This window comes from Cucurbita maxima, unplaced genomic scaffold (genome assembly GCF_002738345.1).
Source record: "Cucurbita maxima cultivar Rimu unplaced genomic scaffold, Cmax_1.0 Cma_Scf00031, whole genome shotgun sequence".
NCBI lineage: Eukaryota > Viridiplantae > Streptophyta > Magnoliopsida > Cucurbitales > Cucurbitaceae > Cucurbita > Cucurbita maxima.
Window position 1 is genome coordinate 1276024 of NW_019272047.1, and position 16545 is coordinate 1292568.

At 38.3% G+C, this 16545-nt stretch overlaps 2 protein-coding genes across 4 annotated transcripts; both read right to left on the reverse strand.

Moving 5' to 3' along the window:
• Positions 1–1627: 1627 nt before the first annotated feature.
• LOC111466639 (RING-H2 finger protein ATL47) lies at positions 1628–3341 on the reverse strand. Its single transcript, XM_023111366.1, has 5 exons — positions 2914–3341; positions 2640–2802; positions 2487–2559; positions 2151–2385; positions 1628–2048 (listed from the first exon to the last, which is right to left on the reverse strand). The coding sequence occupies exons 1-5, from the start codon at positions 2991–2993 to the stop codon at positions 1838–1840; spliced, it is 762 nt and encodes a 253-aa protein (XP_022967134.1). The 5' UTR covers positions 2994–3341; the 3' UTR covers positions 1628–1837.
• Positions 3342–4561: 1220 nt separating this feature from the next.
• Positions 4562–12562, reverse strand: LOC111466637 (probable LRR receptor-like serine/threonine-protein kinase At1g67720). 3 transcript variants are annotated; one of them, XM_023111363.1, is made up of 16 exons: positions 12353–12562; positions 11631–12168; positions 9941–10452; positions 8643–8772; positions 8481–8552; positions 8327–8395; positions 8158–8229; positions 7980–8048; positions 7145–7311; positions 6819–7060; positions 6611–6737; positions 6481–6546; positions 6205–6391; positions 5992–6124; positions 5566–5909; positions 4562–4726 (listed from the first exon to the last, which is right to left on the reverse strand). In XM_023111363.1, the coding sequence occupies exons 1-15, from the start codon at positions 12471–12473 to the stop codon at positions 5595–5597; spliced, it is 2820 nt and encodes a 939-aa protein (XP_022967131.1). In that variant the 5' UTR covers positions 12474–12562; the 3' UTR covers positions 4562–4726; positions 5566–5594. The 3 variants fall into 3 exon arrangements, with proteins under 3 accessions (XP_022967131.1, XP_022967130.1, XP_022967129.1); XM_023111362.1 differs by having other exon boundaries at positions 4725–4860; XM_023111361.1 differs by lacking the exon at positions 4562–4726 and having other exon boundaries at positions 5268–5909.
• Positions 12563–16545: the final 3983 nt, after the last annotated feature.

The window sequence follows — 16545 nt, forward strand, 5'->3', positions numbered from 1 at the left end:
TATTATAATATTTTTATAATAAAAATTGAGAAGGTTTCTCTGAAAGATGCGACCCATGAGGTCAACTAAATATATGCATGTATAACTTTTTATATATTGTATTTTAGATATTTAAAAAAATAATTTTTAATATTCTTTATTAAATATATTTTTTTATAATTTATAAATAGTTAAATTAATAAAAATACCTTCTGGAAAAAGCTTAAACAATGAGGTATTTTGTATTTTGTTTCAAAAATATTCTAGATAAGTAATATTTTTTAAATAGTTAAAAAAAAAAAACTACGAGTTAGGTAATGAACACTATTTGGGTTGCTAAAGTCACCAACCCAACCAACTAACCCCAGATTTCGGGTTGGTTCAAAATACTTTTCCAACCCAACCTGCATCACCCTATATGACACATTAACTTTGGTCGAGAAAGCAACCCATCTCTTGAAGAACAAACGGTATAAGAAAAGAAAAGAACCAAAACACCGAGCAAAGGAGAACGAAACTTTTGTGTTGAAGTCCAAATTCACATTCCATATGCGTTTCAATGCTAAACACTTGTAAAAGGGACATCATAAAACTATGTTTCATTATACAAAACTTCTTCAAAGGCCTCTCTTCTAGGAATGTAACGGCTCAAGCCCAAGCTCATCGCTAGTAGATATTGTCCCTTCCAATTTTCACCTCACAGTTTTAAAATGTGTCAACTGAAAAGAGGTTTTCATACCTTTATAAGGAATGTTTTGTTCCCCTCTCTAACAGATGTGGGATCTCACAATCCACTCTTTGAAGGCCTCTGATACCATTTGTAACAATTTCAGCCCACCGCCAGCAGATAGTGTCCTTTTTGGGCTTTCGCTTCTAGACTTCCTAATAAGAAATCAGCCTAAGGGCTCGGATACATATGATATAAAATCATTACAAGGGGAGTAAGATTCAGATTACCTCAAATATCTCAAGGCAAGAACACTCGTTGGAGATTCGAATCACTCCACAAGCAAGATTGATCATGTTTAACTTAACTTGAATGATTCTAAACGAGCAATCTAAACTTAGCCATAATGATAAAGAAACTTAGTCATAGGCTAAAAAAAAGCGCAAATGCTACTTTTATTATATTTTCCAAGTCTCTTTACAATGATTACATAACTTTATATAGACTTAAAATAAAACCTTTAACTTTACCCGAAGCATTTCAAGAGTCTGTAACATAGACTATAATTATCCACAATGTAAATTAGTCTTAAAATACATTAAACAAACCACATAGCTCTAAATTACTATAAATTATGATCCACCCAAAATTCATAACAATGAAGATTCATTCTTCTCGAATGGAAATATCATTTAATAATTTCAACCACATTTTCTTCCCAAGTATATTGTATGATTGGTGTCTCTTGGTTCATATCACTTCCTCTCAAGGTTTTAAAACGTGTCCACGAAAGAGAGGTTTCCTCGCTCTTATACGAAATGTTTCGTTCCCCACTCAAACCGATATGTGATCTCACAATACCTTTAATCTACATCTTAAATGGCTCAAATGCTCTCTCTTTTCGTCGTCTCGGTAGGACAGAAGCCCAAAGTCGATAAACACGTGCGAGCAAACCTTACTATCATACTATACACTCCATCAGAGACCAAATTCATCTTTATTGACAATTAGTGCATTAGAAATGAAATGGCACTTTCAAGTTCATAACATACACTAGAAATGACATGAGCCCAGATGCGTTATTAGTTCTAACTAAGCATGCCATTTGATCAATCATTATTCTATACGAAGTGGAGAGTACAGACCTTTACATGTCGAGTCGGGATTTCCCTCTATACACTTTACTCGAACCTAGAATAGATATTCAGAATATACTACGAACAGCGCGTCTGGATAGTCTTTTGGCAAGCTGTTTATATAGCGATGGAAGCGCAACGTATCCTCCTTCGAAACGGTTTCGGCATCAACCACATCATCACTACACGTGAGCACCCATAAGTCCTCTGAGTTAACTCTCTTCAAGCTGCCACGACAAAACGGGCAGGACTCCGACCTCGTGTTCCTGTAATGTAGGAGACGAACGAGCATTTGAACACACACAAACAACACACTTCAAAATGCTTCATACACAACGAAGATGCATAATAAGACTCGTTTTTTTTACCAATTTCGATAGCATTTGATGCACATTGCATGACAACAATTTGGCAAAACCATCTTGGTGCACGGCTCCAAGCAAATACCACACTCGTCTTCTCGCTTCATATCGACATTCGTGAGTCTAACATCTTTATCGCCTCTCTTCTTGCTCGGCATCTCAATCCAATGGCACTCTTCCTTGCAATCATCCAGCTTATCCGAGCTACTGTGGATTCGCTGAAGTGATGGCAATATTATAGCTGATATTCGAAACAAGATCAAACACAAATGATCAGAACACTCAGAACTACTCACAATTGAAAGAACAGCAGCTAATTAGCTAAACTAAACAATTCAGTACCATAGAATTCCCTAATGGTTGCCTTCCTTCCATGTCTAGATATACTTCGTTTTTGTTTTCCCTCTGGATATACCTGAATTAGATAGCAAGCTCAAGAACAAGATAGCTTCCTGTAATCATCTAATGGCTAACAATTACAAGAACCCTACAAACCTTGTACACAAGTATGTGGAAGAGGCTTAAATATCTGGGAAACAAGCATGAGCAAGAACAATCCATCCAGTGAAGCAAGAACAAAACAATGGGAGCTAAATGATTATAAACCAATTTCATTTGAAGATAGGCACCTCCTTTCGCCATGGGGATCGCCGCCGCCCTAAAACCCCAAAAATCAAACGAAGAACAGAATAAATAACCTAAAAATCCGTAAACCCTTTCAGAAAATCGTCGATCATCATGATTGAAAGGGAAAATTAACAAAACTTACAGAGAATTTGCATATTGAATATCGGCTTCCAAAACTTGTAAAGAATCGTGATGAGAGAATTTCTCGAGCTGATAATACATAATCCGAGAAATTCCGTTTTGTCTTCTGCAAGAAACCGATGAAAACAGGGGAAAAACCAGAGCGTAAAGCTCTTGTTCTTCGTGGCTATGGCGGAAGAACAACAATCTCTCGTTTAGAAATCGATCACCCAAAATCCCCAATCAAAAATGAAACTGGAAATTTGAGAGGGAAAACCCCAACAAACCCAATTTCGAAACCCTAAAAGAAGCTTTTAGGGCGCTTTGTGCTCCTTTAGTCAATGGCGGGTGGCAGTGAAATGACCTCTACTCACCTCTGTGGACAGAGAAGCATTCAGAAACGATGAAGATGAAGATTGAGTGGTTGGATCAATTATGGGTTTGCTGGAAATATATATATATATATATATATATTTCTAATAAAAGCTTGAATTTAGTTCTTATCCGTACAAAACATAATCCTTTCAAGCTGGTTTCCTTTGAATATTTAATTTTGTGAAAATCATAATTAATTAATTTTTAATTAATATTATATATTTTCTACCTTCCATTATTGGAAATAGAATTATTATTTTAATTTTGATGTAAATGACGTATGCCCACTTAATTAATTTGAGATTATTTGTGCTAATTAATGCTATGTATAATTTCATGGCCTATATTTGGTTATTAATAAATAAATAAAAACCTAATTGTAGAATTAAAATCTTATTTAATAATTATTTAATTTTAAAAAAAATATTCAAGAGTTCATCTATTTTCTTTAAAATAAAAAATAAAAACAAAAAATGGAAAGTGATTTTGAAAGAAACTTAAATGATAATCGTGTTCGTGGATTGAGTTGGGTCGAGTCGGGTTTAGATATTAGCTGTAAATTTTTTTAACCCTTATAAAAAAATGAGTCCAGCTCAACCCAACCATAATTTTTTTTTTATTTGTTCGGGTCATTTATTCAAATATTTATTTTGAATAGAATAAAATATTAGTAATTAAAATTAACAATAAATTTGAATTGGTAGGGAGCTCATGAACCAACTCAGTACATTATTGCATAATCCTGTACAAATTAGGTTGATCGAGTTTTTCGGGTCATCAAATTTTTTTGAACCATTACATTTTTCACTTTCCTATACATGGTCAAACTTGTCGGCTCAATTTATTTTAAAATATCATATTAGCATTTAATTTTTAATTTATATCTAAATAATCTTTAATTAATAATATAATATTTTCCGATTATTTTAAAATATTATTATTAAACTTTATTACTAAAAGTACAAAATTTAAAAATTTAAACCTTTCATTTAATTTACAAATATTTAATGAATATAATTTTTTTATGATCATAAAAAAAATATGTATATATAATTAAGCAATCAAAATGAAAGTTTAAAAAGTCCACTAAATTCTAAAAATCTTTTAATATTATTTTGATGAAAGTTTTAAACCTATAGGACAAAAAAAATTAAAAAATTAAAAAAAAATTAAAAAGTTGACTTACTGTCAAACTATCAAGTCAAACATCTTTAACTAGCTTCACGCATAGCTCAACAGTACTGTTTAAGGATGTAGGCTGTTATCTGTCTAAGAGGCTACTATTTTGTTTTTTTCAGAATTTTCGTGGTGGTTTTCTAAGTCTCTAGGGTGGTTTGATAGAGCTGACACGTATAGGGGGCAGTGCCTTCCATCTTAAGCGATTACACAACCTTAGGATGAGTTCACTAGCTATCTCCTATGGATGACGAGCACGTTAGCATTCACCATGTTGTCCTTACCTGTTTAAGAGAGTTCGTTGAGATAGTACCACAACATTGGACACAAGTTGCCGCTGTATAGCCTAAGCTAGCTACCCAAGTCTATGAACTGCAAGAGCAATACACCCAGAGCCTCGAGTAAAGTTCGTGATCTTCTGCTAGGTCAAGGATGAAATGAGAGACTAAATCAACCAAAACTTATGGTTAATTTTGAATAACGATACAATTATAAATACATATATTTATTTGATTTTATAATTATTTTTTATTATTTATTCTTGGTCAATTCTTAAAAATAAAAATTTAAGTTTTTGAGAAAGTAATTATTAAGTTACACAATTTTAATTTAACATTTAAAAATAAATAAATAGATATTTTACGCATAAACATTTTACTTTCATAAAAAATAAAAATTTGAATAAATGACTTAAACCAACCAACTGTGTTGGAGTTGTTTGTATTAAAAAAATTTACAACTCGAACAATCAGGTTTGGTCTAAACATGTATCAACCCAACTCGACCCACCTGACCTACGAACACTTCTATTAAAAAGTACATCAATTCAAGAAATAGATATCATTCATAAATCAATGTATATCTATAATAATGTCGATAACTGATTACGACGTATATCTTCAACCAAAAGGATAGAAGTTCAACTCTTCACCTCCCCGTGTTGAACGAAGAACGTATATCTATAATTCTATGGCTTTTGAGCGGCTCACAATTGGTCATTGTGTTTTCTATGTCATGTTTAGACTTGAACAATAAAGGAATAGTGAAAGGTAAAGATTGTGTTTGTCAGTGTTCTACCAAACAACATTTAATCAAGGTATCTACTCGTTTTATCGTACATTACCCGAAAATCGTAGCGGAATTGTCGAGGACTTATCTTGCAGAGGGAAGCAGCGAACCGTCGGGGCTCTCGATCTCAAGAAACGTCGTCAGCAACGTTTTTCGACATGATTGTGTTCTTGAACTGCCTGAAGATAGTTTCTGGTTTCCTTCAATGCCTTGTTCAATCTTGATTGCATCTTGTATGGCCACTATGACTTCCTGCATCCTTGGCCTGGAAACTCCATGCTGCTGCACACACTGAATGGCGACTTCGGCGATTCTCCATACCGATTCTATTTTGACTTTTCCGTTTAGAAATGGATCGATGATGCTTGTCACGTCCCCTTTATGGACCAACGACCTCGCCTGTAGAAACCGATCGATCGTGTAAAGACTCGAGAATTACAATGATGCAGTGAAAGCAAAGATAAGCGAACATCTTACATACCCAATGAACGATATTCAATTCACTGCCATAGTCCTCCGGTGAGACGGGTTTCTTCCCGGAGATCAGTTCGAGCAAAACGACTCCAAAACTATACACGTCGCTCTTTTCAGTCAGTTGTTGACTAGCGTAGTACCTGTTAGATTCACGTGTTCAGTTTCACCAATGGTTTAGGGAGGAGTGATATGTCTAGGAAAAACAATAAACGACGCATACTCAGGATCCAGGTAGCCTACTGTTCCTCGAGCGACGCTCGAGACATGGGTCAAGTCTTCCTCAGCTTGCCTCGAGAGGCCAAAGTCGGAAACTTTCGCTCTCATATTGATGTCGAGGAGGATGTTGCTCGTCTTTACATCTCGATGGATGATACTTGGACTGCATCCCGTGTGCAAATACTCGAGCCCTGAAAAGAATCGATTCGAATACAAAAAGGCTTGATCATGGAAACTTGAAATTCAGTGGCAAATATCATAGTTTCTAACTAGGACGAACCTTTAGCTGCATCTTCAGCAATGTGCAGACGAGGCAGCCAGTCCAAGTGCTTCGGATCGGTACTACCTGTCGATAAATGATTAGCGGAGAAACACGGGAAAATAAACTTAAGCCTAGCAAAAGAACCGACCATATAAGTGATCTCGTAATGTTCCATTATGCATATATTCATAAACGAGAATCCGTTGATGCTCTTCTTCACAGTACCCGATCAAAGGGACCAAATTTCGGTGATGGATTCGTGATAATAAGGCAACCTGTCAATACTCGACACGGTCAGCAAATCAAGCTTAATTTCGTCATGATGAGATCGATCCAATAACAGGCTGATGACCTACCTCGGTCGTAAACTGCTGATTCCCGTGTGCCGATGACTCCGCCATGATTTTAACCGCTACTTCTTTTCCATCCGCCATCTTCCCGTAATAGACTGATCCGAAGCTGCCTTTACCGACTTTCTTAGAAAAGTTATTAGTTGCTTCTTCCAGCTCGGCGAGAGATAAGTAGTAGGCAATGCCTTCGTCTCCCTTGCCGATCGAGTAGCCAGAAGAGCGTTTGGTGCTGGCTTTTAGAGAACCGCCTAAGACCCACACGACACGATGAGATACGTCGGAAAACAGTAGTGCTATACGAGAAGTATTAAGCAGGTTTGTCGAGTAGAGACCTTTTTTATGATAAGGCGTCGTCTGTCTTCGAAGCTTGTGGAGTAACAGAAAACTTCCTACAAGTAGAAGTATCAGAAGTACAAGCACTCCCAATGAAACTCCTATTATAACTTTAGAATGCATGTTGTATCGTTTACTTGCATGCAGCCCGAGGTTACCGTCATACCTGCACGATAAGATTATAACGATAAAACAGATGGGAACACCTGGTAGCAGTGGACTTGAGCTGTTACAAATGGTATTAGAGCCAGACACTAGGCAATGTGTCAGTGAGGACGTTGGGCCCTTAAGGAGGGTGGATTGTGAGATCTCACATCGGTCGGAGAAGAGAACGAAACATCCCTTATAAGGGTGTGGAAATCTCTCCCTAGCAAACGCGTTTTAAAACCTCGAGGGGAAACCTGAAAGGGAAAGCCCCGATGGACTTTAGCTATTACAAATGGTATCAGAGCCAAACACCGAGCGGTGTGCCAGCAAGGACGCTGAGCCCCCAAGGGGGGTGGATTGTGAGATCCCACATCAATTGGAGAGGAGAACGAAACATTGCTTATAAGAGTGTGAAAATCTCTCCTATAGACGCGTTTACGGGAAACCCCAAAGAGGACAATATTTGCTAACGGTGGGCTTGAGTTGTTACAAATAAGGATCCATTGATTTCATTTCTAACCAGAAAAACATGTTATGCATCGAGCCAGGACTACCTCGAGACGAGTCCTGCCTCTTAAGGTTGAAACTCGTTCACGACGTTTATCATTTTGATGATTTATCCCTAGAAAGCCACATTCTCAAAGACAGTTCAAGCCTCGTAGTAAAATAACAGTTTTGAGTACTTACTTAAACACGAGTTTCTTTGCCAATAACTCCGACGGTATTTCGCCCGAGAAAGCGTTGTTTTGAATATATCTGCCACATACGATTCACAGTCGATCAATATAACAAGAACGTTCTCTACTAAAACTTCGACCAAACCTGTTCGATACAAAACGCTTAAGAGTCAGAAATTGCTACATACAGTTCCTGTAAGTTGGGCAAAGTACCCAGGTAAGAAGGCAATGTCCCTGTCAATTTGTTGTTCTCTAGATGTCTGCATATTCACCAAAAAAGATCACACAATTAAATCACAACGACGTATGCTCATTCGGTTCGAGAATGGAAAGTTGTAGATAACCTCGAGAGCTTACAAAATCTTCAAATTTACTAGATTACTCATGTCGGGCAGTGATCCTGCAAGGAAATTATCATCTAACCACCTGAAGATCGACACGAGGACACGACAGTGAATTGCATAGGGATAACTTACGAAAACCGAGCTTCTTTACAGCAAGTTGAACTTACAATTCCGTTAATCCGTCCATAGTATTGATCTCGGGAGGAATATCGCCCTTGACATTCTTTCTGGAGAGCTCACTGCAAGAAAAGCAGACGGATAGATATATATGTCGAGGTAAAATGCTTATTTTCCTTGAATGTAGATTCAGAAGAGTTGAAGAACGTTACACTTTCGATATTCTCGGCGGTTTCGTGGCAGTACATGTCACCCATTCCCAACTCGTTGGAACACAAGGATCGCCTTGATTTGTCTGAACGCTCTCCGCTGACATGGTACGCAAGGCATTTACAACAGCCTCTACAAATTGGAACAGAAAACACTAGTCAATCCATTTCAGTAGAGAATTTATGATCGATCACAGACAAAACACAAAAGTGTAACAGCTCAAGCTCCCGCTAGCAGATATTGTCCGTTTTGACTCGTTACGTATCGTCGTCAGCCTCACGGTTTTAAAACGTATCTTCTAGGGAGAGGTTTCCACACCCTTATAAGGAATGTTTCATTCTCCTCTCCAACCGATGTGGTATCTCACAATCCAGGGGGCCAGCGTCCTTGCTGGCACACCACCCAGTGTCTGGCTCTGGTACCATTTGTAACAGCCCAAGCCTCACTAGCAAATATTGTCCACTTTGGCCCATTACATATCGCAATCAGCCTCATGATTTTAAAACGTGTCTGTTAGGGAGAGGTTTCCACACCCTTATAAGNAATGTTTTATTCTCCTCTCCAATCGATGTGGTATCTCACAATCCGAGGGGCCAGTGTCCTTGCTGGCACACCGCCCAGTGTCTGGCTCTGGTACCATTTGTAACAGCCCAAGCCCCACTAGCAGATATTGTCAGCTTTAGCCCGTTACGTAGCATTGTCAGCCTCACAGTTTTAAAACGCATATGCTAGGGAGAGGTTTCCACACCCTTATAAGGAATGTTTCATTCTCCTCTCCAATCGATGTGGTATCTCACAATCTGAGGGGCCAGTGTCCTTGCTGGCACACCGCCCAGTGTGTGGCTCTGGTACCATTTGTAACAGCTCAAGCCCCACTAGCAGATATTGTCCGCTTTAGCCCGTTACGTAGCATTGTCAGCCTCACAGTTTTAAAACGCATATGCTAGGGAGAGGTTTCCACACCCTTATAAGGAATGAAATGTTTCGTTCCCCTCTACAACCAATGTGGGATCTCACAATCCACCCCCCTTGGGGGCTAGTGTCCTCGCTGGCACACCGCCTAGTATCTGACTCTGGTACCATTTGTAATAGTCCAAGCCCCACTAGTAGATATTGTCCGCTTTGGCCCGTTACATATCGTCATCAGCCTCACGATTTTAAAACGTGTCTGCTAGGGAGAGGTTTCCACACCCTCATAAGAAATGTTTCGCTCCCCTCTCCAACCAACGTGAGATCTCATAAAAAAGTTTCAAGATATCACTAATCTTCATAAGAAGATATGGTGATGAAGAGAACCTACCATCTCGCCCATCGGTCTTGGCATCAATCCCGACATATCTACTAATTTCCAATGCATTCAAAAGCGGTCCTCGTGTTGAATCTCGAGTCTTGACGAAGGAAAACGAAAGCACAAAACTCAGAGAGACATTCATATAACTCGGTTCATAAAGAGTATAGGTCCCATTGGCATTCTCAGCAATATTCACCACTGCATTACTCGAGTCGGGAATGTTCGGTTCCTCCAATTTGAACTTCCGAGTCTCATTCTGACCCAATTCTTCTATTTCAGCAAAATATGCATAAGCTCTGGCATTGGCAGGAAAATCATCCAAGTTCAACCTGTAGCTGAGCACTCCCTTGGTGCCAAGAACTGCTGTTTGCATCACCTTAACAGGCGGATATTCTCTTGTCATTACATTAATGTTGTTCATAGTACTGATTCTCTCTGTCCCAGGAGCTACTCCCACAAGATAATTTTGCCTCTTTTCAAGATCTGAATCCCAAATCCTGTCATATGGATCATCTGGGTACCTATAAAAACAAACTACATATCAAAAAAGCAGTTCCCCGAGTCTCGTTCGAAAACCATTACGTTTTTCATTTTTGTTTTTTTGATAACTCGGTTAGAGAGTGGAATGAAGCATTCTTTACAAGGATGTGGAAACCTCTCCCTAGCAGACACATTTTAAAACCGTGAGGCTGACAACGATACATAACGGTCCAAAGCGGACAATATCTATTAGTGGTGGGTTTAGGTTGTTACAAATGGTATTAGAGAAAGACACCGAGCGGCGTGACAACGAGGACGTTGAGCTCTCAAGGGGGGTGGATTGTGAGATCCTACATCAGTTGGAGAAGAGAACGAAACATTTCTTATAAGGGTATGAAAACCTCTCTCTAGTAGACACGTTTTAAAACTATGAGGCTAACAGCGATACGTAACTGGTTAATACGAACAATATCTGCTAGCGGTGGGTTTGAGTTGTTGGAAATGGTATCAGAGTCAGACACTAGCAGTATGCCAACGAGGACTCTGGGCCCCCAATGGGGGGGTAGATTGTGAGATCTCATATCAGTTGGAGAGGAGAACAAAGCATTCCATAACTTATAAGGGAGTAGAAACTTCTCCCTAACAGACGCGTTTTAAAATCATGATGCTAACAACAATATATAACTGGCCAAAGTGGACAATATCTAACTAGCGGTGGGTTTGGTTGTAACAAATGGTATCAAAGCCAGACACCGGGTGGTGTACCAACAAGGACGTTGGACTCCCAATGGGGGTGGATTGTGAGATCCCACATCAGTTGGAGAGGAGAACGAAGCATTCCATTCCTTATAAGGATGTGGAAACTTCTCCCTAGCAGACGAGTTTTAAAACCACGAGGATGACAGCAATACGTAACAGGCCAAAGCAGGCAATATCTACAAGCAGTGGGTCTAGGTTGTTACAAATGGTATCAGAGTCAGACACCGGGCTGTATACCAGCAAGGACGCTAGGCTCCCAAGGGAGTGGATTGTGAGATCCCACATCAATTGAAGAAGGGGAACGAAATGTTCCATTCCTTATAAGGGTGTGGAAACCTCTCCCTAGCAAACGCGTTTGGAGCTGACAACAATACTCAAAGCAGACAATATCTACAAGCGGTGAGTTTGGGTCGTTACATAAGCTTATTGAACCCATGAAACCCTCATCAAACAAGCTTACCTAATCACATCCTTGCTCAAAGCACCAAAGTTCACTCTAGCAGCTACTTCCAAGAAGAAATCATCTTCAAAATCAGTAGCATACATCGAGAGGTTAAAAGGGCGTAGCTCAAGAGTTGATATGAACGGATAGCCAGTAGTAGCACAGCATATGCACACATCAAATGAACTTGAAGGTGCTCTAATGATCATCTCCTTCACATAAACCCTCGAAGCATCAAAAATAGTAACAGTCGACCACTTAGTTGCATCCAAATAAAGCTCAAATTTAGGGTAAGTTTCTTCATTCTTCAAACTCCCATACTGAAAAGTTGCACGAACCAAATACCTTCTCCTCTCCTCTGTTTCCAAAGTATAGCAGTATTTCTTGTCGTCGATCGGAAAATCCCGCCGTGTTCCATACTGCATCAAGTTCCCATGTGGGTTTTCCACCAGCGATGAGCCACCGGCAGCCATGACTCCGGCGTCGGATATCCATGCTAGACCTGTAACTGGGTCGGTGTAGTTCTTGGAGCCACCACAGTCTATACTGATGAACTCTGTTTATGAGTTTGGTATTACACAAATCAGCGATGTGGGTATCATTTTAAATGAAATGGGTATACATTTCTAAGCGTCAATTGATTTGAAAGTGAGAAAAACGAAGATTCATTTGGAAAATTCGTCGTTTGCTTCAAACAAAACAAGAACAGCACCAGAAAGCAAGAAGGAAGGAACACATACCTTTAACCTGACAATCGACTGAAGAAACGACGAGAAGAATCAAAACCAAAAAACGAGGAAACCCCATTTGAAGATCAAAGAAAATGAACAAAACCCACTGATTTTTATCACTGATTTGCATTACAGTGATAGCTATCACGACATAAACAGTGTTCTAAGCTCCACTGTCACATGGCGGTCCACCTTTGTCCTTTGTCTATTCCATGTTGACAATAGTTAGGAGAGGAGCTCACGTTATAAAAGTTTATGTTTAAAATGGATCACCATTGTGTAGAGTCGTGGTTCTTTATAAATTGAATCAAAGTCCGACAATGGATGTGCCAGCGAAAAGGCTGAACTTCGAAGGGGTGAACATCGAGCGGTATGTCAAGAAAGACGTTGAACCTCAAAGTAGGTTAACACTTGGAGTTTTCCAACGAGGACTCTGGGCCACAAACAGGGGTGCTGAACTTCGAAGGAGGTGAACACTGGGATGCGCCAACGAGGACACTACCCACGAAGGTAGGTACTGAACCTCGAAGAGGGTGAACACCAGGCGGTGTGCCAAGGAAGATGTTGGGCCACGAAGAGAGATACTAAACCCCAAAGAGGGTGAACACCAGGCGGTGTGCAAACGAGGACGTTGGGTCACAAAGAGAGTGGATTATGAGATCTCACTGTAGGAATATAGCTCTTCTTGTAAGAGTGTGGAAAACCTCTCCTAAAAGACACGTTTTAAAAACCATAAGGCAAAGGACATCCAACCAAATCCTCAGCGTTGATTTCGGTACTCGAACAAGTCTTTTTCCAACCCGAAACCATATCACAGGCAACCCCGTTATCTTTTCTTTTTGGAAAGGAGTGCCATTCGAGCTCTAGCGTATTATTTATCGAATTTTAAGAAATCATATTACTTTCATAACAAAATATCTCAAAATTCATTAAAATGTCTGAAAAAGCATATACTTTTAGAAAGAAAAACGATAAAAAGAAGCGACAAATGCATTAATCAAGGTAGGCCATGCAAGAAGTTGAGAAAATAATTAAAAACAATAATAAAGCAATAAACTTTAGTCTTTGTGGTTCAATATATTCTCTGGTTATGCTTTAATCAACTTTTGCTTTTAGTTTTAAACAAAATGCTTCCTTTTTCTCCACTTGGGACAGCTTGTCTACACCACTTTTTAAGCTTTGAAAAAATTGCATACACGGATTTGTTATGGTCCCTCGCTGTTAGTGACGAAATCTTGTTCGTGTTCGGCTTTGAAATGGCCTACGAATCAAATCAAACACCGTGATTTTATGAGAGAAAAGTTGTTGAGTTTATCACTGTTTATGAGATTGAATTGTTTCGAGTTATGTTACAAATGTTCGTGGAGTTTTGTATATCTATTTGTAAGATCCCACGTTAGTTGGAGAGAATAAAACACCAGTTATAAGGGTGTGGAAATCTCTTCCTAACAAACGCGTTTTAAAAATCTTGAGGGGAAGCTCGAAAGGGAAAGTCGAAAGAGGATAATATTTGTTAGCGGTGAGCTTAAGCCATTACAAATGATATTAGAGTTAGACATTGAGTGATGTGCCAGCGAGGAGGTTGAGCTCCAAAGGGGGTGGACTCGAGGCGGTGTGTCAATAAGAACGCTGGGCCCAAAGGGGTGGATTGCAGGGGTTCAACATCGATTGGAGAATGAAACGAGTGTCAGCGAGGATGTTGGAATCTGAAGGGGGGTGGATTGTAAGATCCCACATTGGTTAGGGGGAGAACGAAACACTCTTGTAAAGGTTGTGGAAACCTCTCCCTATCAAACGTATTTTAAAAACCTAGAGAGAAAGCTCAAAGAGGACAATATCTGCTAGCGATGAGCTTGGGTCGTTACACTATTTAATCAAAGCATGGGTATGCGGATTCTCAATCTCAATTGCAAGATGTTTGTCCACTGAGCGAGGTTGGAGAATTTGCAAGATCAATTTTCCAATGGTTTTTTTTTTCTGTAACGATTCATACCCAGAGTTTCGATCAAGATTCACACCTAATGGCCTAGCATTCTCTTGCATCCCGTGTCATAGTGTGCGACACTCGTTCTAACCCGGTAAACAAGCCAGTCTTATGAAAATTGTGAGTTATAGAGAATTCGAACGTATGATCGAATCTCGGTCATGTTTTAGAAGATGTGAGTAAGGAAATGCGTTAAAAACGACTGGCAAGAAAGCAATGTTATAGGCTAAAAGCAAATAAGTAACAACTACAGTTTTAATATCATATAACCAAATATGAAGAATTGACGACTAATCACATCGCCTGTCATATATTTTGGGGCATCTTAGCCCTGATGGAACATTTTAGAGCACCTCAGCCCTTATGGGACATTTTAGGACATCTTATCCCTAATAGAGATAAACATGATTTTGGTAAACAAGCATACACCGAGTGTGAACACAACTGAAATAATAAAGACCTAAGTATATATGAAAGCAAGTAAGAGAGGGTTTGGAACATGCATGTGGCTATGGACAAGCATGACTATGACATCTAACACACGGCTACAGGTAACACGCTTTGGACAAACATGACCATGACACCACGTGGTCACGTTACTTACTCCTCTATCCTCACATACCAACATAAGTTTTTTCAGTATGTTTTGTCCTCACTCACGTGCTTTACAAGAAAAAACCCAACAGATCACTCAAGATATAATTAATCAAAGCATAACACGCTTAAGTTCGAAGTTCATATGACTAATCCACCAAAAAGAAAAATGTACCTTGTTACGCTTACATCAGCGGTCGAATCTGAATCTTATAAGGGTGATTACATTTTTCCTATATATATTCTTTCGAATAATTTTTTATTTCTCAATATAATTTATATTTAAAAAAATGTTTAAAAAAAAAACATCCACATAAATCTAATATAAACAATGTTAATTTTTTTTACGTCATTTTTTAAATATTTTTTATACTTATAAAATCGGGACTAGAATAAAGAATATAATCCTTTCTAGGCCCCAATTAAAATAAATAAATAAATTATATATAAACCCTTACCTTTATTTTAAAAAATAATGGAATAATTATAAATAAATTATATATTCTCTTTCATTGTTTGTAATATTTATATAAATCCAATGGAATGAATCTTAATTTAAAGTAAATTGGGGGGCCTCTAAATAAAATGGGCTCGGGCTGACGAAGTGACCCGGCCCAATTCCGACAAAGTGACCCGGCCCAATTCCTTCTTTTTTTTTTTATTCCCACGCCAACTTACTATACAAAAATGACATTTTAATTACCAAAGATATTGTTATGTTATTTATTAGAAATAATTTTATTGATCATACATATTTCGTCCCGTTAAAGTCCAAAGGTCGATAAACGAATCTAAAGAAGATCGATCGACTACAAGGAGTGTCTACTAAGGTCGAGGCCCTTGAAGCTGACCCTATGAGAGTTAACCGAGGGCTGTATTGAAGGGAATGAATGATTAACTCTCGAACGAAAGTCAGTAAGAACCGATTTGATTTTATTACGTGTCAAATTAAAAAAGTAAATAATTATTTTTTAAAAAAATACTGTTTCAATCGTGTAGAAATTCATCCACAAAATCTTTTTCATTATGGAGAGTCGGGTATTGAGAATTTGAGCTGGGTTTCATTAATTACGAGGCTTTAAAACATAAATTTCAACCAATTTCAGCTACGCGAAAGCTCGTATGACATATATTATCGAGCATACTAAATACCCAATTTTTTATATTGGAAAAAATTGTAATCTCTAAATTAAAATAAAAAATCAAACAGAGAAATCACGTATGAGAACCTATTTCTCAATCTTGATCTTGCTCGTGCAATTCATATCAAGAAATCGCCTCTAGTAGCCAATATTTATATTTCTCGATCTCGATTTCGGTTTCACTTGAGTATGAGTATTGTTTTAGTTTACGTTTGTCGGAAAAGATCGAGGGAAACAAGAAAAGAGAGAAAAAGAAGCTCTCGTACTAAAAAAATATAAATTTTCATTGATTGATTATGATTATATAAAGACGAAAATAACGACGAATTAAAATTTTCTAAGATTTTTTTTTGAGTAAAATATGATGGTAAGGACTTTGGTTGGATTGTGAGACAAGAATCGGATAGAAGTTTCAGCTTTTGACTTACTTGAACGAAGGAAACTTCCTAGCTTGCACGTGCACGAAATGCTTGTACGTGCAC